This window comes from Ictidomys tridecemlineatus, chromosome 3, assembly GCF_052094955.1.
Source record: "Ictidomys tridecemlineatus isolate mIctTri1 chromosome 3, mIctTri1.hap1, whole genome shotgun sequence".
Taxonomy (NCBI): Eukaryota; Metazoa; Chordata; class Mammalia; order Rodentia; family Sciuridae; genus Ictidomys; species Ictidomys tridecemlineatus.
In genome coordinates this window covers 3,524,346-3,542,020 of record NC_135479.1, presented here as the reverse complement: position 1 = coordinate 3,542,020, position 17,675 = coordinate 3,524,346, and the positions used below count along the sequence as shown (strand labels likewise).

The 17,675-nt window shown below is 61.3% G+C and overlaps 1 protein-coding gene across 1 annotated transcript in view; it reads right to left on the bottom strand.

Moving 5' to 3' along the window:
- Positions 1-17,675, bottom strand: part of Dnah17 (dynein axonemal heavy chain 17) — a 91,966-nt gene that overhangs the window by 25,113 nt on the left and 49,178 nt on the right. Inside the window, exons 44-58 of the mRNA XM_078041542.1 lie at positions 14,094-14,376; positions 13,818-13,991; positions 13,179-13,386; positions 12,663-12,828; positions 10,142-10,244; positions 9,323-9,470; positions 8,948-9,039; positions 7,336-7,497; positions 6,621-6,785; positions 5,802-5,993; positions 3,480-3,746; positions 2,298-2,459; positions 1,826-2,059; positions 1,185-1,349; positions 89-184 (exon numbers count right to left, since the gene is read on the bottom strand). Of these exons, the coding sequence (XP_077897668.1) occupies positions 89-184; positions 1,185-1,349; positions 1,826-2,059; positions 2,298-2,459; positions 3,480-3,746; positions 5,802-5,993; positions 6,621-6,785; positions 7,336-7,497; positions 8,948-9,039; positions 9,323-9,470; positions 10,142-10,244; positions 12,663-12,828; positions 13,179-13,386; positions 13,818-13,991; positions 14,094-14,376 (2,617 nt within the window). The remainder of the gene's footprint in view (positions 1-88; positions 185-1,184; positions 1,350-1,825; positions 2,060-2,297; positions 2,460-3,479; positions 3,747-5,801; positions 5,994-6,620; positions 6,786-7,335; positions 7,498-8,947; positions 9,040-9,322; positions 9,471-10,141; positions 10,245-12,662; positions 12,829-13,178; positions 13,387-13,817; positions 13,992-14,093; positions 14,377-17,675) is intronic.

The window sequence follows — 17,675 nt, the reverse complement described above, 5'->3', positions numbered from 1 at the left end:
GATGGGCACGGGCATTGCCACCCAGCTTGGGGCCAAGGTGTCTCCTGCGGTCCCCTCACCCCCGCTTCCTTTCCGCTCCCTCCCATACCTTGTTCAGAGTGTCCAGGGCCTCCTGTGCGGCCAGCAGGGCTGGCTCCGCCTTCGCCAGGTCCGTCTCACAAGCCTTCTGTTTCTCGGTGACATTCTGGGAAAAATCAGGGGGGGTCCTGTAGGGTCTGCTCCCGCAGGGGGACCAACCCTGCCTGGCGTGGAGGTCTCGGGACCACAGTGTGATCCCCCAGGACGGCCCCCTCGGAAAGTAGGGCCTCCTCGTTCAGGCCTGAGTTTGTTCACGTGCGTGTGTGCATGTGCGTGCGTGCGTGCATGCGTGCGAGAGTGTGTGTGTGCGCGTGTGCGTGTGTCTACATTTGATCTCTGGGTCAGCAGGGACCCTGTGACCTTCAGATGCCCACTAGAGACCAGAGGAGCTGGGAGAGAACAGGCTGCAAGGTCTGTGTCCTGTCCTGGATCTCAGCTAGGCCACCTGCTAGTTTGCGACCTTGGGCAGGTGACTGGCCACCCGAAGCCTCAGTTTCCTGTCTGCCTAATAGGCTTGTGGTGGAGCTACTGACATGAGAAGCAGCCTGTCCTCCAGGGTGGACCTGCCGAGGGAGAGCCTCTGCCACGTGGAGGGAGTGGCCGCTGCTGGAAGACGACGGGAAACCCCTGCCCAGACCCGACCCTGACGACACAAAGGCGTGTGGGGAGGGCCAAGCCACAGTGCAGGACCCCGGGGCCATGAGGGTCTCTGCTGGAGACCCCTGGAGCCATAGAGTGGTCCTTGCCAGGCCAGGGACGCCCCAGGCTCCGGGGGTCTTTTCTACATCTTCAAGGAGCAGCAGGTCTGAGTACCAGGCTCCAGGGGCATCTTCTGCATCTTGTCCAAGTGCAGAGGGGACGCCACCCGGGACAGCTGGCTGGGGCCAGTGGCCTCCGTCTCTCTCAGGCGCCTGGCAATGCCACCTCAGGGGCCTGGCCTGGCTTCGAGGATCTCTAAAAGCCCTCCTCTGGGCCAGCTGCCCCTGGCAGAGCTGCCCCCTGCTGTCCCCTGCATGGGCAGCTCTTTCCTTGGCCGGGTCTCAAGGCCTTCCGAGTCTGCGGTGCGGTCTGGCCCCCGGGAGCCCCCGCTGCCCTGCGGTGCCCACCTTGTTGATGATCTCCACTTTGACCTCCTCCTCGTCGGCGATGGCTTTCTCTTTGCTGACCTTCTCGGTCTCCACGCCGACCACCTGGATCAGCTTGTCTGCGTTCTCGTTCTTCAGCTTGAGCTCAGCCTCCTGAATCGCCAGCGTGGCCTTCAAGTCGTCCACCTGGGGAAGGAGAGACCGGGGACGGCGAGCTGGGGCTGGGCCCACACACCGCCCTGCGTGGGTGGGCACGGGTGGCATCCACGGGGCCTGCACAGCAGTGGGTCGGTGGCTTCCGCCTCCCAGGGACTCGTGGGAAGTCTCAGTTCACCAGTCGTGCCGCGGTGTCACAGGGTCAGAGGCGCGAGGCACCCTGCTTCTCCAGGCACAGCCGAGGCGCCTGGGGAAAAATGTCCCCTAGGTCATGGTGTGGAGGGGCTGTGGGCGAAGGGCCCGGGTGCATTTTCCCTGGTCATGCTGGCCTTGAGACCCAGCCTCCTGGGCCGCAGGGTGGGCAGCTCTGTGGTGGGCCAGGCACCCACCGCGAGACCTCTGCAGCCTGTGCTCTCTGCTGGACCACACGTCTGTCCCTGGTCTTGGTCCTGCAGCACTTAGCCTGTGTGGGACTTTTCCCGGGTCGCCCGAGGCCCACTGCCCACCTGGGAGGCTGTGCTCTGCAGCTTCATGAGGCCATTCTCCAGCCGCTCGATCTTGGCCACCAGCTCCAGCCTCTTCCTGGCCAGCAGGTTCTGGTAGAGTTTGATCTGCTCCAGGAAGGTTTTGGGCGTGGTGTAGTTGTAGCGCCTCTCGGTCGCCAGGTACACCTTGGACATCTCGTTGACCGTGGTGTGCACGTAGGACATGAAGAGGCTGATGGAGGTCTTCACCTCCCGCTGTGGGGAGGAGGGGACAGGCTGGCACCCCCGGGCCCCATCCACATGTCCCCACTCCTGCTGGGTCCCCAGCCTTGCTCTGAGGGCCCAGGGAAGAGGGACAGCTGCTGGCCCCAGCAGATCAGCCAGGTGGGGCTTCCTGAACTCAGGTCCTGGGGGCTGCTAGAGGCCATTCCTTGCTCCTAGGGGGCCACATCTTGGGGACTGGAGACCTGAACCTGTGCCCTCCCCGCCTCACCGAAATGCCCTCCGTTTCCTCCAGGAAGCGAGCGCTGACGGACACCAGGGCGTCTTCCGGCCACTCATGGAACCAGTTGATGGCCGTGCAGTTGACCACGGCAGGGAATTTTCTTGCTCGAATACGCAGGATGGAGCCCACGGGGGAGAAGCACAGGATCACCTAGACGTGGGACACAGGCCGTGGCTCACTGGGGTGGCAGTGCCAGGGCTGTCCCTTCATCTTCCAGCGAGCTCCTCTGGAAAGCGCCGTGGTCAGCAGGCCTCGGTGTCCACAGGCCTGGGGAGCACGTCCTGGTTCTGGGTTGGCATGGTGACTGGGCACCACACTGAGAAGCACTCAGCGGACATCACGGCACTCACTGGCCACGTGAGGGTGCGGGCAACCCTGACCCCTCCCTGAGCACCTCCTCCTTCTGAAGGAAAGGCTGGGCCAGGAAGGGCCAGGGAGTGGCCTCCACGTTGAAGGGTGAGGACTGTGAACAGGAGGCCCGGTCCCTCCTGGGTCTGTCAGAGACACAGAGCTCCTGCAGGCCCCGAAGGACAGTGGCCTTTCCCAGACAAGATGGGGACTCCGGGGGCTCCAGCTGGGGAAGGGGCCGTCCCCCTCATCCTCTGTCCCTTCTCTCGGGGGGCGAGGAGGTTGGTTCTCTGGACGTGCCAATGAACACAGCTGGCTACATGCTCCTCTGACTTCCCAGCTCCCCTGAGGGGAGGGGTGCTCCTGGCCCTGGGACTGGCAGGCCTGGTCAGGAAGCCCGCAGCCTGCAGCACCAAGGGGACTCCGGCCCACAGCAGCCTCCGGTGCCGGAGGGGACCCAGAGGGGAGCTGGAGAACCTGGCTCTATTGCACCAAGCAGGGGAGAAGGACCACCAGCCGATGGTGCAGACTGTGGGTGGACCCTCCGCCGTGGCCACCCTGAGTTCCCAGGCAGAGGAAGCAAAGGCCCCTCTCAGTCTACGGCCCTCCCCTCGCGGTGTTGAAGGCCGCGGCGCGCTTCTCTATGTGGAGATGAAATACTTCCTCTGTCCCGGGTGTCTCCGCCAGCCCCCAGGAAACGAATCTCCAGCTGTCCCCTCCCTGCCACCTGCACATGGCTAACAGCTTCCCGTGGCCTGGGGAACAAGGACCCACCCTGGAGGGGACAGGGAGCGGGCGGCTCCTGCCCAAGGCGGCTCCTACCTTGAGATGCTTGCGCACTTTCTCAATGAAGAACTTCCAGCACGCCTCCCGCGTGTCCATCATGCCCAGGGACTTCACTTGCGGTCGCATGGAGGAGATGATGTTCTCCACTTCATCGTCCGCAAACAGCCCGGGGATCTCCCCGGAGGCCAGCAGGTCGTTGATCAGCACCAGGAACTGCTCCTCGGCCACCTGGGAGTCCGTCATCAGGAACACGGAGGGCACGTTCTTCACAGCAGCCTTTATGTACTGGGAGGCCAGGTCCATCTGGGCCAGACGAGGACATGCTGGGAGACCTTGACCGGCTGGGCTAGAAGCACCTCCAGAGCCACCCAGAGCTGGACACCTCCAGAGCCACCCAGAGCTGGACACCTCCAGAGCCACCCAGAGCTGGACACCTCCAGAGCCACCCAGAGCTGGACACCTCCAGAGCCACCCAGAGCTGGACATCCTCCAGAGCCACCCAGAGCTGGACACCTCCAGAGCCACCCAGAGCGTCCTGGGAAGGTGCAGGGCTCTGGAGGGACCCCTAAATCCATGACAGGAACACAGCCTGCTGCTGGGACAGCCAGGTGCCCATCCATGGGCAGGGCACACACACTGCATGGTCCTTGGCAAGGAAGGACAGGTGAATCCTTAGGAGGTCATGCCAAGGGAGCTGCTGGCGCAAGCCACCCAGGACAGAATCCGCAGGTCCCTGGCACAGAGATGGAAGCAGAGGAGGCGTGGCCGAGGGGGACATGGGGTGCGGTGTAGCAGGGAGAGGGTCTGATTACACGTCAGAGAGTCCTGCTGGTGGACGGTGGTGAGGTGACAGTGGGGGTGACTAAAGCCACCAAAGGGTGAATCATTTGTCACCTATAGGTTTCCACACACGCAAAAGGCAGGAGCCCAGCGACACCTCACGGGGAAACCCTGGGGGAGGCCCCCAGCAGGCACACCCAGGCTGGGACTGGGACCAGCCCTGCGACCCGTGGTCGGCCCTGAGTGGGCCACCTGCGGCCTGACGGGCCCCAGCCCAGCAGGTGTACAGCAGAGCAGCAGCTCGAGTCCAGAAGTCTCAGTGAAGAGAAAGCCCAACAGAAAGCAGGTGGCAGGGACGAACAACCCGCCGTCTTTGAGAAAATCTTGCCCGCTGGCCTGCGTGTGCCCACTGAGAAATGCCTGCCGGAGAACCCCAGCACCGGTGTGAATCTTCAGGGCTTCGCCGACTTGCTAGTGGGGATGGGCCCAGGGAGCTCCACTGCTGAGCTACGTCCCCAGACCTTTTTATTTTGGGGGGGGACACGGCCTCGCTCAGCTCTTGAGCTGCTGGGATCACAGCTTGGCCGCTGCCCCAGCCTTCAATTTTTTTTTTATAAGACCCACGGGCGTCTGTGGTGTTGAACGTGTCCATCACAGGCACCTGAGTGACCCGTCCTCTCCTGAGGAGCGACTCCCGCTCTGTTCAGAGCTCTTCTCGTGGGGCAGCTGACTGGGGCCCGCCTGGGGTCAAAAGCCAGCCTCGAATTCCACATCTCTTGACAAGCTAAAAATCTTAAAAGGCCTCGAATAACAGGCATCTCCTTTACATGGAAAGCTGAAGGCCCCCCGAAGGTAGAGGGCCAGGAGGTGGGAGCTGGGGTCACCCAGACGCGGCTGTCCCAGTGCAGCCTGCGCCTCGCCTCCAGACCCTGCACCCCACGTGGGCCCTCTGGCTGGGCTCCGACCAGCTCCATGTAGGCCACCTGGCCAGCGCCTGCCCCCTGGCACAGGGCAGGGAGATGGAGTCTAGCTCAGAGCAGTCCCGGGTCTCTTCTTGAGCACATCAACCATCCGCTCTGGACTGACCGGGTTTGCTGGGGCTCCCAGGGGGAGCAGGCCTGTTCCCACCGGGGGGGACACCCCTGGGTTACCCCGTGGAGGGCCCAGCTCACACCTCCTTGCCTTTACTACTTGTTCAGAGCCACAGTTCAGTCGGAATGACGCCTGGCATTTTGCTGGAGGGAACGGTTGAAAGGTGACCCTGCTCTGGGATTAGGGCGGATCCTGGGGGGGGGGAATAGGGCGGATCCTGCTGCCTGGGCCCCGCTGCTTTGGAGTTCCCGTTGAGTTGAGTTCTCGTGGGGTTCTGGGAGAATTGGTGTATGGAGCCCGGTGGAGGGAGTGTGTTCCCGGGAAGTGTGTGTGGAGTGCCGGCGAGAGTTGGGGAATAAAGAGTTGCTGTTTGAACCTACAAGGCTGTGTGGCGGCTCGGTTATTTGTGCCCAGCCAGACTGCGGCATTTACTTCCAAGGAGGACGGGTGACACTCCGAGGGCAGCTGGCTGCCAAGAACCCTCACCTTGAGGTCCGGGATGCCATAGCCCTTCTTGAGGGTGATCTGGAACACGTCCAGGGCGCTGATGTAGGCTGCCAAGCGCGAGAGGCTCTGCTTCCCGCTGCCACCCACCCCCACCAGCAGCGCGTTGCCGCGGGGCGACTCCAGGATGCGGTTGATCTTGCAGACGTGCGCCACGGCGTCTTCAAACAGCACCTGTGGAGGGGACCAGGCTCACGGAGGGTCCGCCAGATACGCAGACCCTCACCAGCCCCTGGGCGGCAGGTGCCACGCTGGGGTGCCCACTGGGAGTCACGCAGCCCCCCTCAGCTGTGGGTTCACTTTGCCACGGTTTCAGTTTCCAAAAATATCACGTGGAAAGTTCCAGACATAATCAATTAATGTTTTAAATAACTTTCATTACAGTATATAGTCACAGTGATTCTATTTTGTTGTTAGTTATTATTATTCATCTCTCATTGTGCCTAATTTATTGTTTTCTGGTGCTGGGGATGGAACCCAGGTGCTTCACCACTGAGCTACACCCCAGCCCTCTTTATCTCTATTTTGGGACAGAGTGTCCTTGACCTGCCCTCCTCCTGCCTCAGCTCCGGCAGCTGGGATTCCAGGGGTGCCACCGCTCCTAGCTCTGGCTCACACACGAGGCCTTGTCATCGGCACGCGGGGGGAAACCGGGGCGCACCCAGGGACTGGCGCTCTCTGCGGTCTCAGGCAGCCTCGGGCTCATGGCACCTGTGCATGGGGGCGCTGCTGCGTGGAGACAGGAAAGCCAGTCTCTGCCCTGCGTCCCTGGCTTGTGCCAACAGCCCTGGCACCACTCACCAAGTTCATGACGGCGTTGACTTCGTTGTAGCTGTCCAGGACGTCCACCAGCAGCTTGTTCAGCTGAGCCACGTCGGTCACGTTGAAGTACTTGGGGTCACCAATCCCATGGACAAAGTGGCAGAAGATATTGGGTTTGGCAAACATGTGCTCCTCACCGAGTTCCTGGAAACCAGAGACCCGATACTTGCGTTTCTGCCTCCGCGGCACAGGTATGAACTGGTGTCCTGAGGACGTGGCTAAGGTGGCCTAGAGGCTTCAGGATGCCAGGGACCCAAACCATGGCTGCCCTGGCCCTGCAAACCACGGTCCAATCCCCCATTCGTGGAAGGAATGGACGGTCCTAAGAAGCTGCCCCAGGGAGTGACCTTGGCCAGATGATACCGCTGGGTTGTGTGTGCGAGTGTGTAACAGCACTTCCGTCAGTGTGCACAACTAGGGTGCACCCATGAAAACCGGGGGTCCACATGGACACGGTACAGGGCACGCGGAACGAGGCCAGGGGGGATGGAGGGCGCCCTTCCACCCCAAGTGGTCAGCTCCTTCTCACTTGGGTCCACTGTCACATGACGGAGTCATCCTGTGGGACCACCCGTGGCCATCCCCACCCCAGGGGTCCTTCCCAGAGGACTGCAGTCCCCACTGGCCACAGGCACTCCCTGTCCCCCTTGGAGCCTCCCTGGGCTCAGCAGAGGGAGCTGGTGGCTTGACTTACATCAAAGAACTTCTTGGTGGAGGCCACCGTGACCCTGTGCAGCGTTTCCTGGTCTTTCTCGTCCACCATTTTGTCCCCATACACGCGCTCAGCCTCATGCAGCCAAAGGCGGACAAGGTCCAGGGGGACCTTCAGGATCTCTGCTGTGGAGAACAAGAGTCCCTGCCCCACAGCAGGGCGGTCAGCCTCTTCTGCTGCCTTGGGAAGGGAAACCTCGTGCTGGACACAGGTGGACTGTCAGCGTGGCTGCTTCCCGGAGGACGTGCTGAGCTACAGCACAGCTTCTCCCCGGCCCAGGGAAGCAACCTGCCCCTGAGGCCATGTACATCCCGGCCAGCGTGGGTCTGGCCCTGAAGATGAGGGAGTCTCCTCACTGTCGGGTCAGGGGCTCATTCTCCAGTGGGTGCATGATTGACAAGGAGCCAGATTATCAAAGGACAGTGTTTGGCTCCAGTCCTGCATCAGCCACGTGTTGGCCAAGTAGCTCCGGCAAGCTCAGCGAGGGCTACTCACCAGGCACCCTCTGGGCCCTGGAGCTACAGTGATGGCAGACAGACCCTGTGTTTGTAATGATCTAGAGAAGACACAGAGGCAGGTGAACTAAATAACAAGGGAGTGACCTGTCACGCTGTGTGCTGGGAATGTCATAGGAGGGCAAGGAGGTGGAGGTGTGGTCGCAGCGAGCTGGCACAGCGCAAGGAGACAGGCAGGACTTAGCCTCCTTGAGCCTCAGAGGCCCCTCTGTAGACCAGGAACAAGAGTCCCAGCTTTGCGTGTTGCTTGGAGAGAAAATGGAGCGTAAGTGACCAGACCTAATGCCTGACTCAGACCAAGCAGCCAATAAATGAGAAGGAACACGATCACCACCATCACCACCATCGTCATCCTCATCACTACCATTGTCACCATCACCACTATCCTCACCGTCACCATCATTGTCACCATCACCACCACCATCACCACCGTCCTCACTGTCACCATCACCACCACCATCACCATTGTCACCATCACCACCACCATCACCACCATCCTCACTGTCACCATCACCACCACCATCACCATTGTCATCATCACCACCACCATCACCACCATCCTCACTGTCACCATCACCACCACCATCACCATTGTCACCATCGTCACCATCACGATCATTATCACCACCACGCTCACTGTCACCATCACTGTCACCATCACCACCACAATCACTACCATCCTCACTGTCACCATCACCACCATCCTCACTGTCACCATCACCACCACCATCACCACTGTCCTCATTGTCACCATCACCACCACCATCACCATTGTCACCATCATCACCATCACGATCATTATCACCACCACGCTCACTGTCACCATCACTGTCACCATCACCACCATCATTGTCCCCATCACCACCATCATCAGCATCACCACCATCATTGTCCCCATCACCACCATCATCAGCATCAGCACCATCACCACCATCACTATCATCACCATCGTCAACCCAGCCACTGTCCCACCATCACCGTCACCGTCACCATCACCGTCATCAACCTGCACTCCCTTTGCCTTCTCTCCTGGGAGAGGCAGAGGAAGAGAGCACAGGGGTCCAGGACGTGACCAGTACCTGGAAGATGTTGGAGAGGTCCCTGAGGTTGAAGACATAATGGAACTTGATGGCCGTGGGAAGAAACGTCGAGGTCACTTTCTGATGCAAGGCTGTTAGGGGAAAAGACATGGCTTGTGACGTGCGCCTCGTGGCCTCGGGGAGCACAGAGCTTAACGTTTCTCCAGCAAGTGGACCATGAAATGGTGGCAAAGCTCCCTGAGGAGCAGGGCAGCCTGCTGCTGCTGTGCTGGCTCGTGGCCCCGTCCCGGACTTCTGTGCTCCGCGTCCCCTGAAGCACTTTAGTCACGTATCTCCTGCTGCAAACATTCACCGGGGGAAGTGTGAGGAACCGCCAGCCCCACCCAGCAGTGAGGGCAGGAGCTGGCAGCTTACCCAGGGCTGCAGCCACCAGCTGGCCGCTCATCCTCTGGACCACCATGGAGGCCGAGCGGTAGGACAGGTGCTGCATCAGGATCGTGCTGTAGATGGTCATGAGGGCGTCCTGGCCAGGGAAGCTCACGGCGAACACGCAGAAGTGGCGCTGTCCCGGGAGAACCAGGGTCTTCCGTCAGGCAGCTCTAGGGGACCAGCTGGTGGCCAGGGCCACCTTCTTGGGAGAGGAGACCCCGTCCTCACTGTCTTAACATCATCTAACTTTGGGACATGGTCAGGATGGACAGTTTTCCTCCTTGTGCCTTGCAGGTGAGGTCACATTAACGATTGATCGGATATGAAACAGCCCCACTCACTTCCTGCTGTCGAGAAGCATTTGTGGGGGCAGAGATGTGGCTCAGAGGGGGCCCGGGTCTGTAGCTCAGGTCTCCACATGCCTCCAGTATTTAGGGGTGAGAGCTGTCTGAGCAGGATTGCAGACAGGATGCTGGGTGTCCTACTAAATCCAAGCTTTAGATATGCCACAAATACAAAGGTCTTTTTTAGTCTAAGTATGTCTCATGCACTATTTGGGACATATTTATACTAGAAAGGGCATCTGTGGCCTGGCTGGAATTCGGACTTCACTGGGTGTCTGCATGTTTACTTGCTAGGGGGTCCTAAGGAGGGCTGGCCGGTCACTTCTCCTCCAGCCTCCCTCAGTCTCCTGACATTCTGAAAGGCTAGAGAGCCCCCGAGAACACCCCGAACCAATGCTTTTATTCTCAAGCAAGCCTCAGACCCCAGGCCGCGGCCAAGATGAGTTTGGTTCCTGCTCACCTGCAGTCTTGGATCAATGGTGAAGGATCCGGCGGTGGGGTTCATGCAAGCCACGTACTGACAGTTATGGACATCCTTCAGGGTCAGCTTCTGCCTGTCGTACCTGGGCCAGGGAGACCAGCATGACCACCCGGCCCCCAGGACCGCCGTGAATGGGTTGAAGAATCTCAGTAATACCAACTGGATGACAAAGAGCCAATTTACCTCTTGCTTTTAAGGGAAAAAAATAATATTTTTTTACACTGGGGATTAAACTCAGGGGTGTGCTACCACCGAGACACACCCCCCAACCCTTTTGATTTCTTATTTGGAGGCTGGTTCTCAGTAGGGTGCCCAGGCAGGCCTTGAACTTGCAATCCTCCTGCCTCAGCCTCCCGAGTGGCTGGGATGACAGGTGTGCACCTCCACAACTGGCCTTCAAGAAAAAAATCTCAAACAGGCGGCCGAAGAGTGTCCCGTAATACAGGCCTGGGGTCACATCCTTGCTCCTTACTTAGGTGCGGCAGGGTGCTGGCTAAGTTGGCTAACCTCTGAGGGCCTCGGTATTCTATTTTTGGGTACTGGGGATTGAAGCCAGAGGTGCTCACAGCCCCAGACTTTTTAATTTTGAGACAGGGTCTCTCTAAGTTGCTTAGGGTCTCCCTGAGTTGCAGAGGCTGGCCTTGAACTTGCAGTCCTCCTGCCTCAGCCTCCTGAATTGCTGGGCTTCAGGAGTGCACCATGGTGCCCGGCAAGGGCCTTGACATTCTTATCTGCGCAGTGGGTCCCTGTGGGGACTGCGAGAGCGCGTGCATGACAGGACACGGGGGCAGGCCCCTGGGACAGAGCCGTGAGTGATAAGTGCCTCCTGCCCGTGGACATTTTGGTTCCTGACAGCAGTGCTGCCCAGCGCTCTCCTTACGCCCCAGCTCTGACGGGTGTGTTCCGGGGCCAGCCAGGGCGGTCTTCCCCGATCCCTCTAACTTTTCCCTCCCCTCCATCATTCATTCCTTTCTGGGGTGGCGGTGCTGCCTCGTGCTGATCTACAGGAAACCCCTGTGGATCCGATGTGGACCCTCCTGTCCTGTTGGCCGTCCCATTTCTTCATGCCCTTCCTTGTTGAAGGAGCTTCCTCGGTTTGGATGTCAATCACGGCATTCACATTCCACCACTGGGCGCTGCCTGGGCCTTCCCTGCCCGCCTTCCCAGGGTCCCAGAGGTGTGTTCTTCCGTGGACCTTATACCTGACCTCCCGCCAGAGGGTCTGCACTCCCTGTTGTCCCTGAGTGTCTTTTCCTGCTGCCTCCTGACACCCACCCTGTCACCATGGAGCCACCTGGACCTGAAACTCCAGAGGAATCTTGTCAACCAAGCCTGACTCCCGCCCCCCAGGGTTCTTCAGGTTACACTCCAGGGAGGCGTGGACGCAGGCGTGGACGCAGGCGTGGACCCAGGCGTGGACCCAGGCGTGGACCCAGGCGTGGACGCAGGCGTGGACCCAGGCGTGGACCCAGGCGTGGACCCAGGTGTGGACCCAGGCGTGGACGCAGGCGTGGACCCAGGCGTGGACCCAGGCGTGGACCCAGGCGTGGACCCAGGCGCGGGCGCAGGCGTGGACCCAGGCGTGGACCCAGGCGTGGGCGCAGGCGTGGACCCAGGCGTGGACCCAGGCGTGGACCCAGGCGTGGACCCAGGCGTGGGCGCAGGCGTGGACCCAGGCGTGGACCCAGGCGTGGCCCATGCGCAGCCCCCTGGGGCCTCCTGCAGAACGCCATAATCTCAGCAGAGTTTCCTGGAGTGCTTGACCTTGTGGAGCCCCTTCAAGGGCTTTGAAGGGGCCTGGAGCCGGGAGGGCTGAGCCCTCATCAGCCTCATGGTGACCCCCCGAAAGCCTGCTGGCCCCAACGTTCCTCCGACTCTCCACTCCTGTCTTGGTGCCCTCAGATTCCCCACCGACACCACCTTCTGTTCGTCGGAGATGTTGTGCTCAGGGTCCACGTGGGGCGGCCACCTCGGGTGGCTGTGTTGGCTCCCCAGGCGCCATCCCTCTTACTCCCCTTGGCCACACAGGCCAGCCTGCAGCACCCACGGTCGGGGGCATCCTGCGGGTCCTCCAGCGGGTGCTCTGAGAGCCACTGCTGCTCTGCGGGGAAGGCAACCCTGGAATTGGCCCTGACCCTCGGGAGTGCAGGGACGGGAGAGGCAGCCCAAGCCCTCCGCGGGCTCCTGGGCTCCTTTGGCACCTGGGCATGGCCTGGGCCCCTTGCCCATCTTGAGAGACAAGATGAACTGCATGTCCGGATCTTTCCAAATCGCAAACCTAAGCATGTCGCGCTCTGTCCAGTCTGCCCCAAGGTCCTGGGGACCCCTCTGTGGCTTTGTCACTGCACCGTACCCCTCGCCTTCCATGCCCCTTGGCTGGGGGGGGCCCTCTGCCTGTGCCCAGGCTCACAGAGTCCCCCACAGGAGGCCTGTAGCTCCGCCCCCCCATCACTTGGCCCCGCCCCCTGTACCCCTTGGCCCCGCCCCACAGCCCCCTTACCAATGCCCGTGGTCCATGTGCTGCCGGATGAGGGTGTGCGGGGCCACTGTCCCATACTTGTCCACCTCAGGCATGTTCATGTCGTCGATGAAGTAGATCAGCTTCTTGGTGCCTGGTGGCCCATAGTTCCTCCCCGATTTCTTCTCCAGTGGCTTCTCGAGCACACCTGGGGGGGCAGAGGGTCGACCACTGCCCCAGGCCTGGGCCCTACCCACTTCCCAGAGGAAACGGGGTGGGAGCTGGCTAGGGTCATGATCGCTGAGTGCAGCTGCCCGGGGAGTGGCCCTCAGGGACCTGAGGGAGGCGGGCAGGGGTCTGCGTGCAGCCTCAGCTCCCCCAGTCCCAGAGCAGACAGAACCCTGGGAGGCTGGAGTGGCAGGAAGCTGGAGCCACCCCCTGGGACTGGCCCGGGTGCTCCCAGGGGGACCGGTAGCCTTCCCCTTGACCCCATGCTTGCAGGGAGGTGGGACAGGACACGGGGGGCAGCATGCAGAGTGCGTCCAGCGGGCACCTCACCCTGCAGCATGGCGGAGGTGGTGTAGAAGTTGAAGGGCACCGACTGCACCAGGTACTCGTCTGTGCTCAGCCTCTCCAGCTTGTCGCCCATCAGCACCGACTTCCCCGTGCCCGCGTTCCCCACCAGCATCACGGGCCAGGACTTCTCCATGAGCAGGTCCAAGAAGTAGCGGATGCGGATGGTTTCCGTGGTGTGGACCAGAGAGGCCTGGGGCGGAGAGGAGGGGAGCAGAGCACAGGGGATTGGTTGGGAGCCTGCCTCAGGCAACAAACCCAGCCAGTTCTACCTCTCACTAGCCTGCAGAGCTCAACAGTCTTCTTTCTTCTCTTTGGTACTAGGGATTGAGCCCAGGGCACTTGACCACTGAGCCACGTTCTCAGCTCTCTTTTTCTTTTTGAGACAGGGTCTTGCTAAGTTGCTTAGGGCCTCGCCAAGTGGCTGAGGTTGGCTTGGAACTTGTGATCCTCCTGCCTCAGCCTCCTGAGTGGCTGGGATCACAGTAGGGCACGCGGCTCTCAGACCTCTGAACTCCCGGTATCACGGGGCTGCTGGGGAAAACTGGTTGCGTTTGGACGGGCTGCCTGGGCATGTGTGGGGAGGGTCCGGGCGCCCTGCTCTCGGCCTCTGCGTGGGGTTACCTGCAGCGGGATGTCGGGATCCAGCTCAAAGGCAGGCACTTTGTCTGTCCACGGCAGGAACTTTTTAGTATCAGGATCAATGTAGTAGTCAAAAATTGTTCCCTGAGAGGGTAACTTGATGGTTTTAAACTCATTGATCCACCACCTGCTGAACTCGAGTCGGTAATCTATAAGCTGTTAAAAACCAAAAGCGCAAAAAAAAAAAAAAAAAGAAAGGCCCAGCTAAGAGGGGGGCTGGCCCTTGCCGGGGCAGCGGGGTCCCGGCACGCCCATCACCTGGTCCTGGAACATGGCCCCCCCGAAGGCCCAGAAGCAGGCGAAGACGAAGTACAGCTCGTAGAGCTCCTTGGGGGAGTCGGGCGGCGCGTTCTTCTCGGTGAGCAGGCACTCCAGCAGGTAGAGGATCGTCTGGATGATGGTGATCTCGGGCACCGGCGTGATCCTCTTGAAGCCAAAGCGCAGCTTGTCCAGGCACGTGGGCAGGTACTTGTCGAAGAGGATGGTCAGGTTGGCCTTCTCCGACTGCACCCGGCGCCTCTCGATCCAGCTGCTCACCACCCTGCGGAGACGGGCGGCCTGGGTGTCAGCAGCTACTGCCCGGGGCCCACCGGGCGGCCTCCCTGTGGGAAACGCACCACACCCTCCGTGGGGTTCTGCTGGGGTGGCCACAGTCAGGGCCGTGACCGTGTGTGGCAGTGGGTCTAATGGGGGTACCACCGAGGCTGCTGCACACCCTGAGGGGGCCTGAGGGGACGCTAGGCCAGGGGTCAGTGCTCCCCTCGACTGCTGGCTGGGGGTGCTCAGTCAGCCCTTAACAACCGGGAACACGCGAAGATGGTACCGAGGGCTGGACAGAGATGAGAGTAAGATGCCATGACATCCCTGCAGGGGACGGAGGGGTGGGGATGGCAAGGGAGAGAGGCGGGGCGCGTGTGTGCGTGGGGGACAGCAGGGACAGCTCATGGTGGTGTTTGAACTTCCAGATCCAGCCATGCCTGAAGCGTGCGCTTGGAGACCTGGGCATGTGGCTCTGCGTTTGGCTGCAGTTAGTTCAGAGTCCCCTGGGGAACCAGCGGGTGTCCTGGTACACAGCCCCTCCCTGCCTCAGTGGCGAGGGGTTTGGGTGCTGCAGTCTGCCTGCCTGCGCTTGAACCGGTGGGACTGGGGCCAGCTGCAGCCCGAGGCAAGCTTCTCCAGGGCCTGGATCCAGCTTCTCATCTGTGAGCGGGCAAAGCTCACACCACCCCCTCTGCGAGGACGCGAGGACGCGAGGATGCGTGGGCTGGTCTTTTAACACAGAAGGGAGCCTGCTCCGTGCTAAGTGCCAAATAAGTGTCTGCTAAGAGCGTAAATAGCTTCGGGCTCCCTGAGGTCCGTGAGCTCAGCCGGTGCGTCATTTCCAGGATGGTGCCCAGGGCATAAGCAGGAAGCTCACATTACAGAGGGCAGCGCTGCCCTCCGCAGCCCGCACCGCGTGCCTGTCCGTGGTGCGCTCCCGTCCTAGCTGCTCCCTGTCTCCCTGCACCTCCGCCAGACCCGGAACAGAGAGCTGGAACCTTCGCCCGCTGCACCTGGGTACCCAGGGCAGCGAGGCAGACATGCACAGGGCTGTGTCCCCAAGCCCACGGTGTCCCCCTGCATTCCTCGTCCAGGTGTCCTCGTGGGGGACACTGCAGCTGCACAGGGGGGCTTCTGCTTCCTGGCTGAGGGTGCCCGTCACACCGAGTGCCGTTAGTGCTGCTGGTGCGCACACTTGCTTGGGTTCTTGGGGCACGGCTCCCCCTCTCAGCTGGGTCCAGGCGCTTCCTGTCTTGCCCCGGGAGCTGCTGGGGCATGCCGGGCCCTGTGGCCAGGCAGCTCCTGGCCTGGAGTCCTGCCTCCCCCGCAGCAGTCTGGGAGGGCTGCCGCCACCATCGTCTGGCCCCGTGCCTGCTCCTCGCCCTCCTCGGGGCTCTCCTCCAGCAAGACCGGCTGCTGCCCTGCGCCCTCGGGTCCACTTCTGCCCATGCTGACTCCACTGTCTTCCCTGCCCCCGCCGTCCTGTTGTCCCCCTGCCACCTCCTGTCTCAGCAGCTCCTGCCTCATCATGGTCCTGATGCCCTGTCCACCCTGAGAACTCAAATGTGCCACAGGGACAGAATGGCAGTCCCTCCAAGGACACATCCACCAAACCTCAAGCCGTGAGCTCGTGTGGTCATCCAGGATTGGGGTGGGCCCCAGACCCAGCACCTGTGTCCTGGTGAGGAGGAGGGTGGGCACAGACACTGGAGAGGGCGTGGAGGCCCAGGCAGGGGTGGAGTGACAGCGTCTAAAGCCAAGGATGCCCAGGGCTGCGGTGGCCCTGGGGGCGGGAAGAGCGGCTGGGCAGAGCTCCCCAGAGCCCGGGAGGAGCCAGGTCTGCCTGCACCTTGCTCTGGGGCCGGCAGCACTGGGAGGGTGTGCACCTGGGGTGGCAGCAGCCAGTTTGTGGCCCAGTGACAGCAGTCTCAGTATGCTCCTGATCCTGGGCAAGGGCAGCTGGACAGGCTGGCACCACGGTGCCTCTCACTTGAGTCCTGCCCTGATAGGGCCACTCTGCTCCCCATCTCCTGGAGCCCTGGCCTCACCCAGCTGCCTCCCTGCAGTGGGTGGGGGAGGCGCCCGGGCTCCATCTCCCTCTGTCTCCCCCCGGGATGTGTGTCTGGGTGCTCCTGTGCCTGCTCCTGTGCCCGGCTCGGCTCTCACTGTGACAACGCTCCTCCCAACTCAGCCCCAGGCCTCCTCTCCAGAGAGCCTCCCTCCAGCGCCCCCCCACCCCCCCAGCCCCTTCCTGCTGCAAGGTGTCCCTGGAGTTATGGGGCCGTTCCTGGCCATCGAATCCTGGACAACCTTCCTGTCCTCAGTCCCACGTCCCTGGACACGCTCCTGTTGACCTCCTCCCTTAGTCTTCCTCCCCGGTGTGTGTCCTTTCTCAGGACCATGCCTGGACTCCTGTGCCTCCCCAGCACAGGCCGTGTTCCCCAGAGAGGGAGCGTCCCTTGCCCAGTCCTCGTCTCTCCCAGGGAGTCCAGTTCCCCGGCGTGGCGCAGGCGAGGGTCCAACATGGGGTGTGTGAGGGGTGTGGATGGAGGACTGAAGGGCCACTTCCAGCCAAGGCGCCGCACCTGAGCCTCTGGTTCCGGAACACACCCTGGGTCATTGCTCCGAGCTGTCACTTCTGGGTCCCTGAAATTCCACTGCTGTGCCCATCACTGGCCACATGTCCAACATTGAGTCCTCCGTTTTTCACGATTTCAAGCATTTCTTAAATCTGTGTCTTCCTTTCCCCTCCTGGCCACCCATCATCTATCGGCATGGCCACTCTCTTTTCCAGGTCACAATGGCCGTCTCTGCCTGCTCACCCTCTATGGCCCCACTCCCCTATGCTCAGGGGATGCTCAGGGTGCTGACCCAGCTTCTGTCCACCTCCAGGGCTCTCCTGCCTGGTGCAGCTCTGACTTCATCCTTGGAGGACTCCTTGGAGGCTGAGCCTCTCCCCCCCAGAGCTCGGGGCTCCAGGTCTGTGCAGACAGATGGCTCCACTGCCCACTTGGTCACTTCGTAAACACGTCCACGTCTTGCCCTTTCACTGCTGTGACCATGGAATGAAGAGCACGTCTTACAGTTATAATGAGACGATTCAAAAAGGAAGGAATCAAATGGCCCACTGTCCCGTGGACGGGCAGATGGGGGGCAGTGACATGGCCTGCTGCCCCATGGATGGACGGATGGAGGGCAGTGACATGGCCTGCTGTCCCATGGACAGATGGGAGGCAGTGACATGGCCTGCTGTCCCATGGGTGGATAGGAGGCAGTGACATGGCACTGTCCTATGGATGG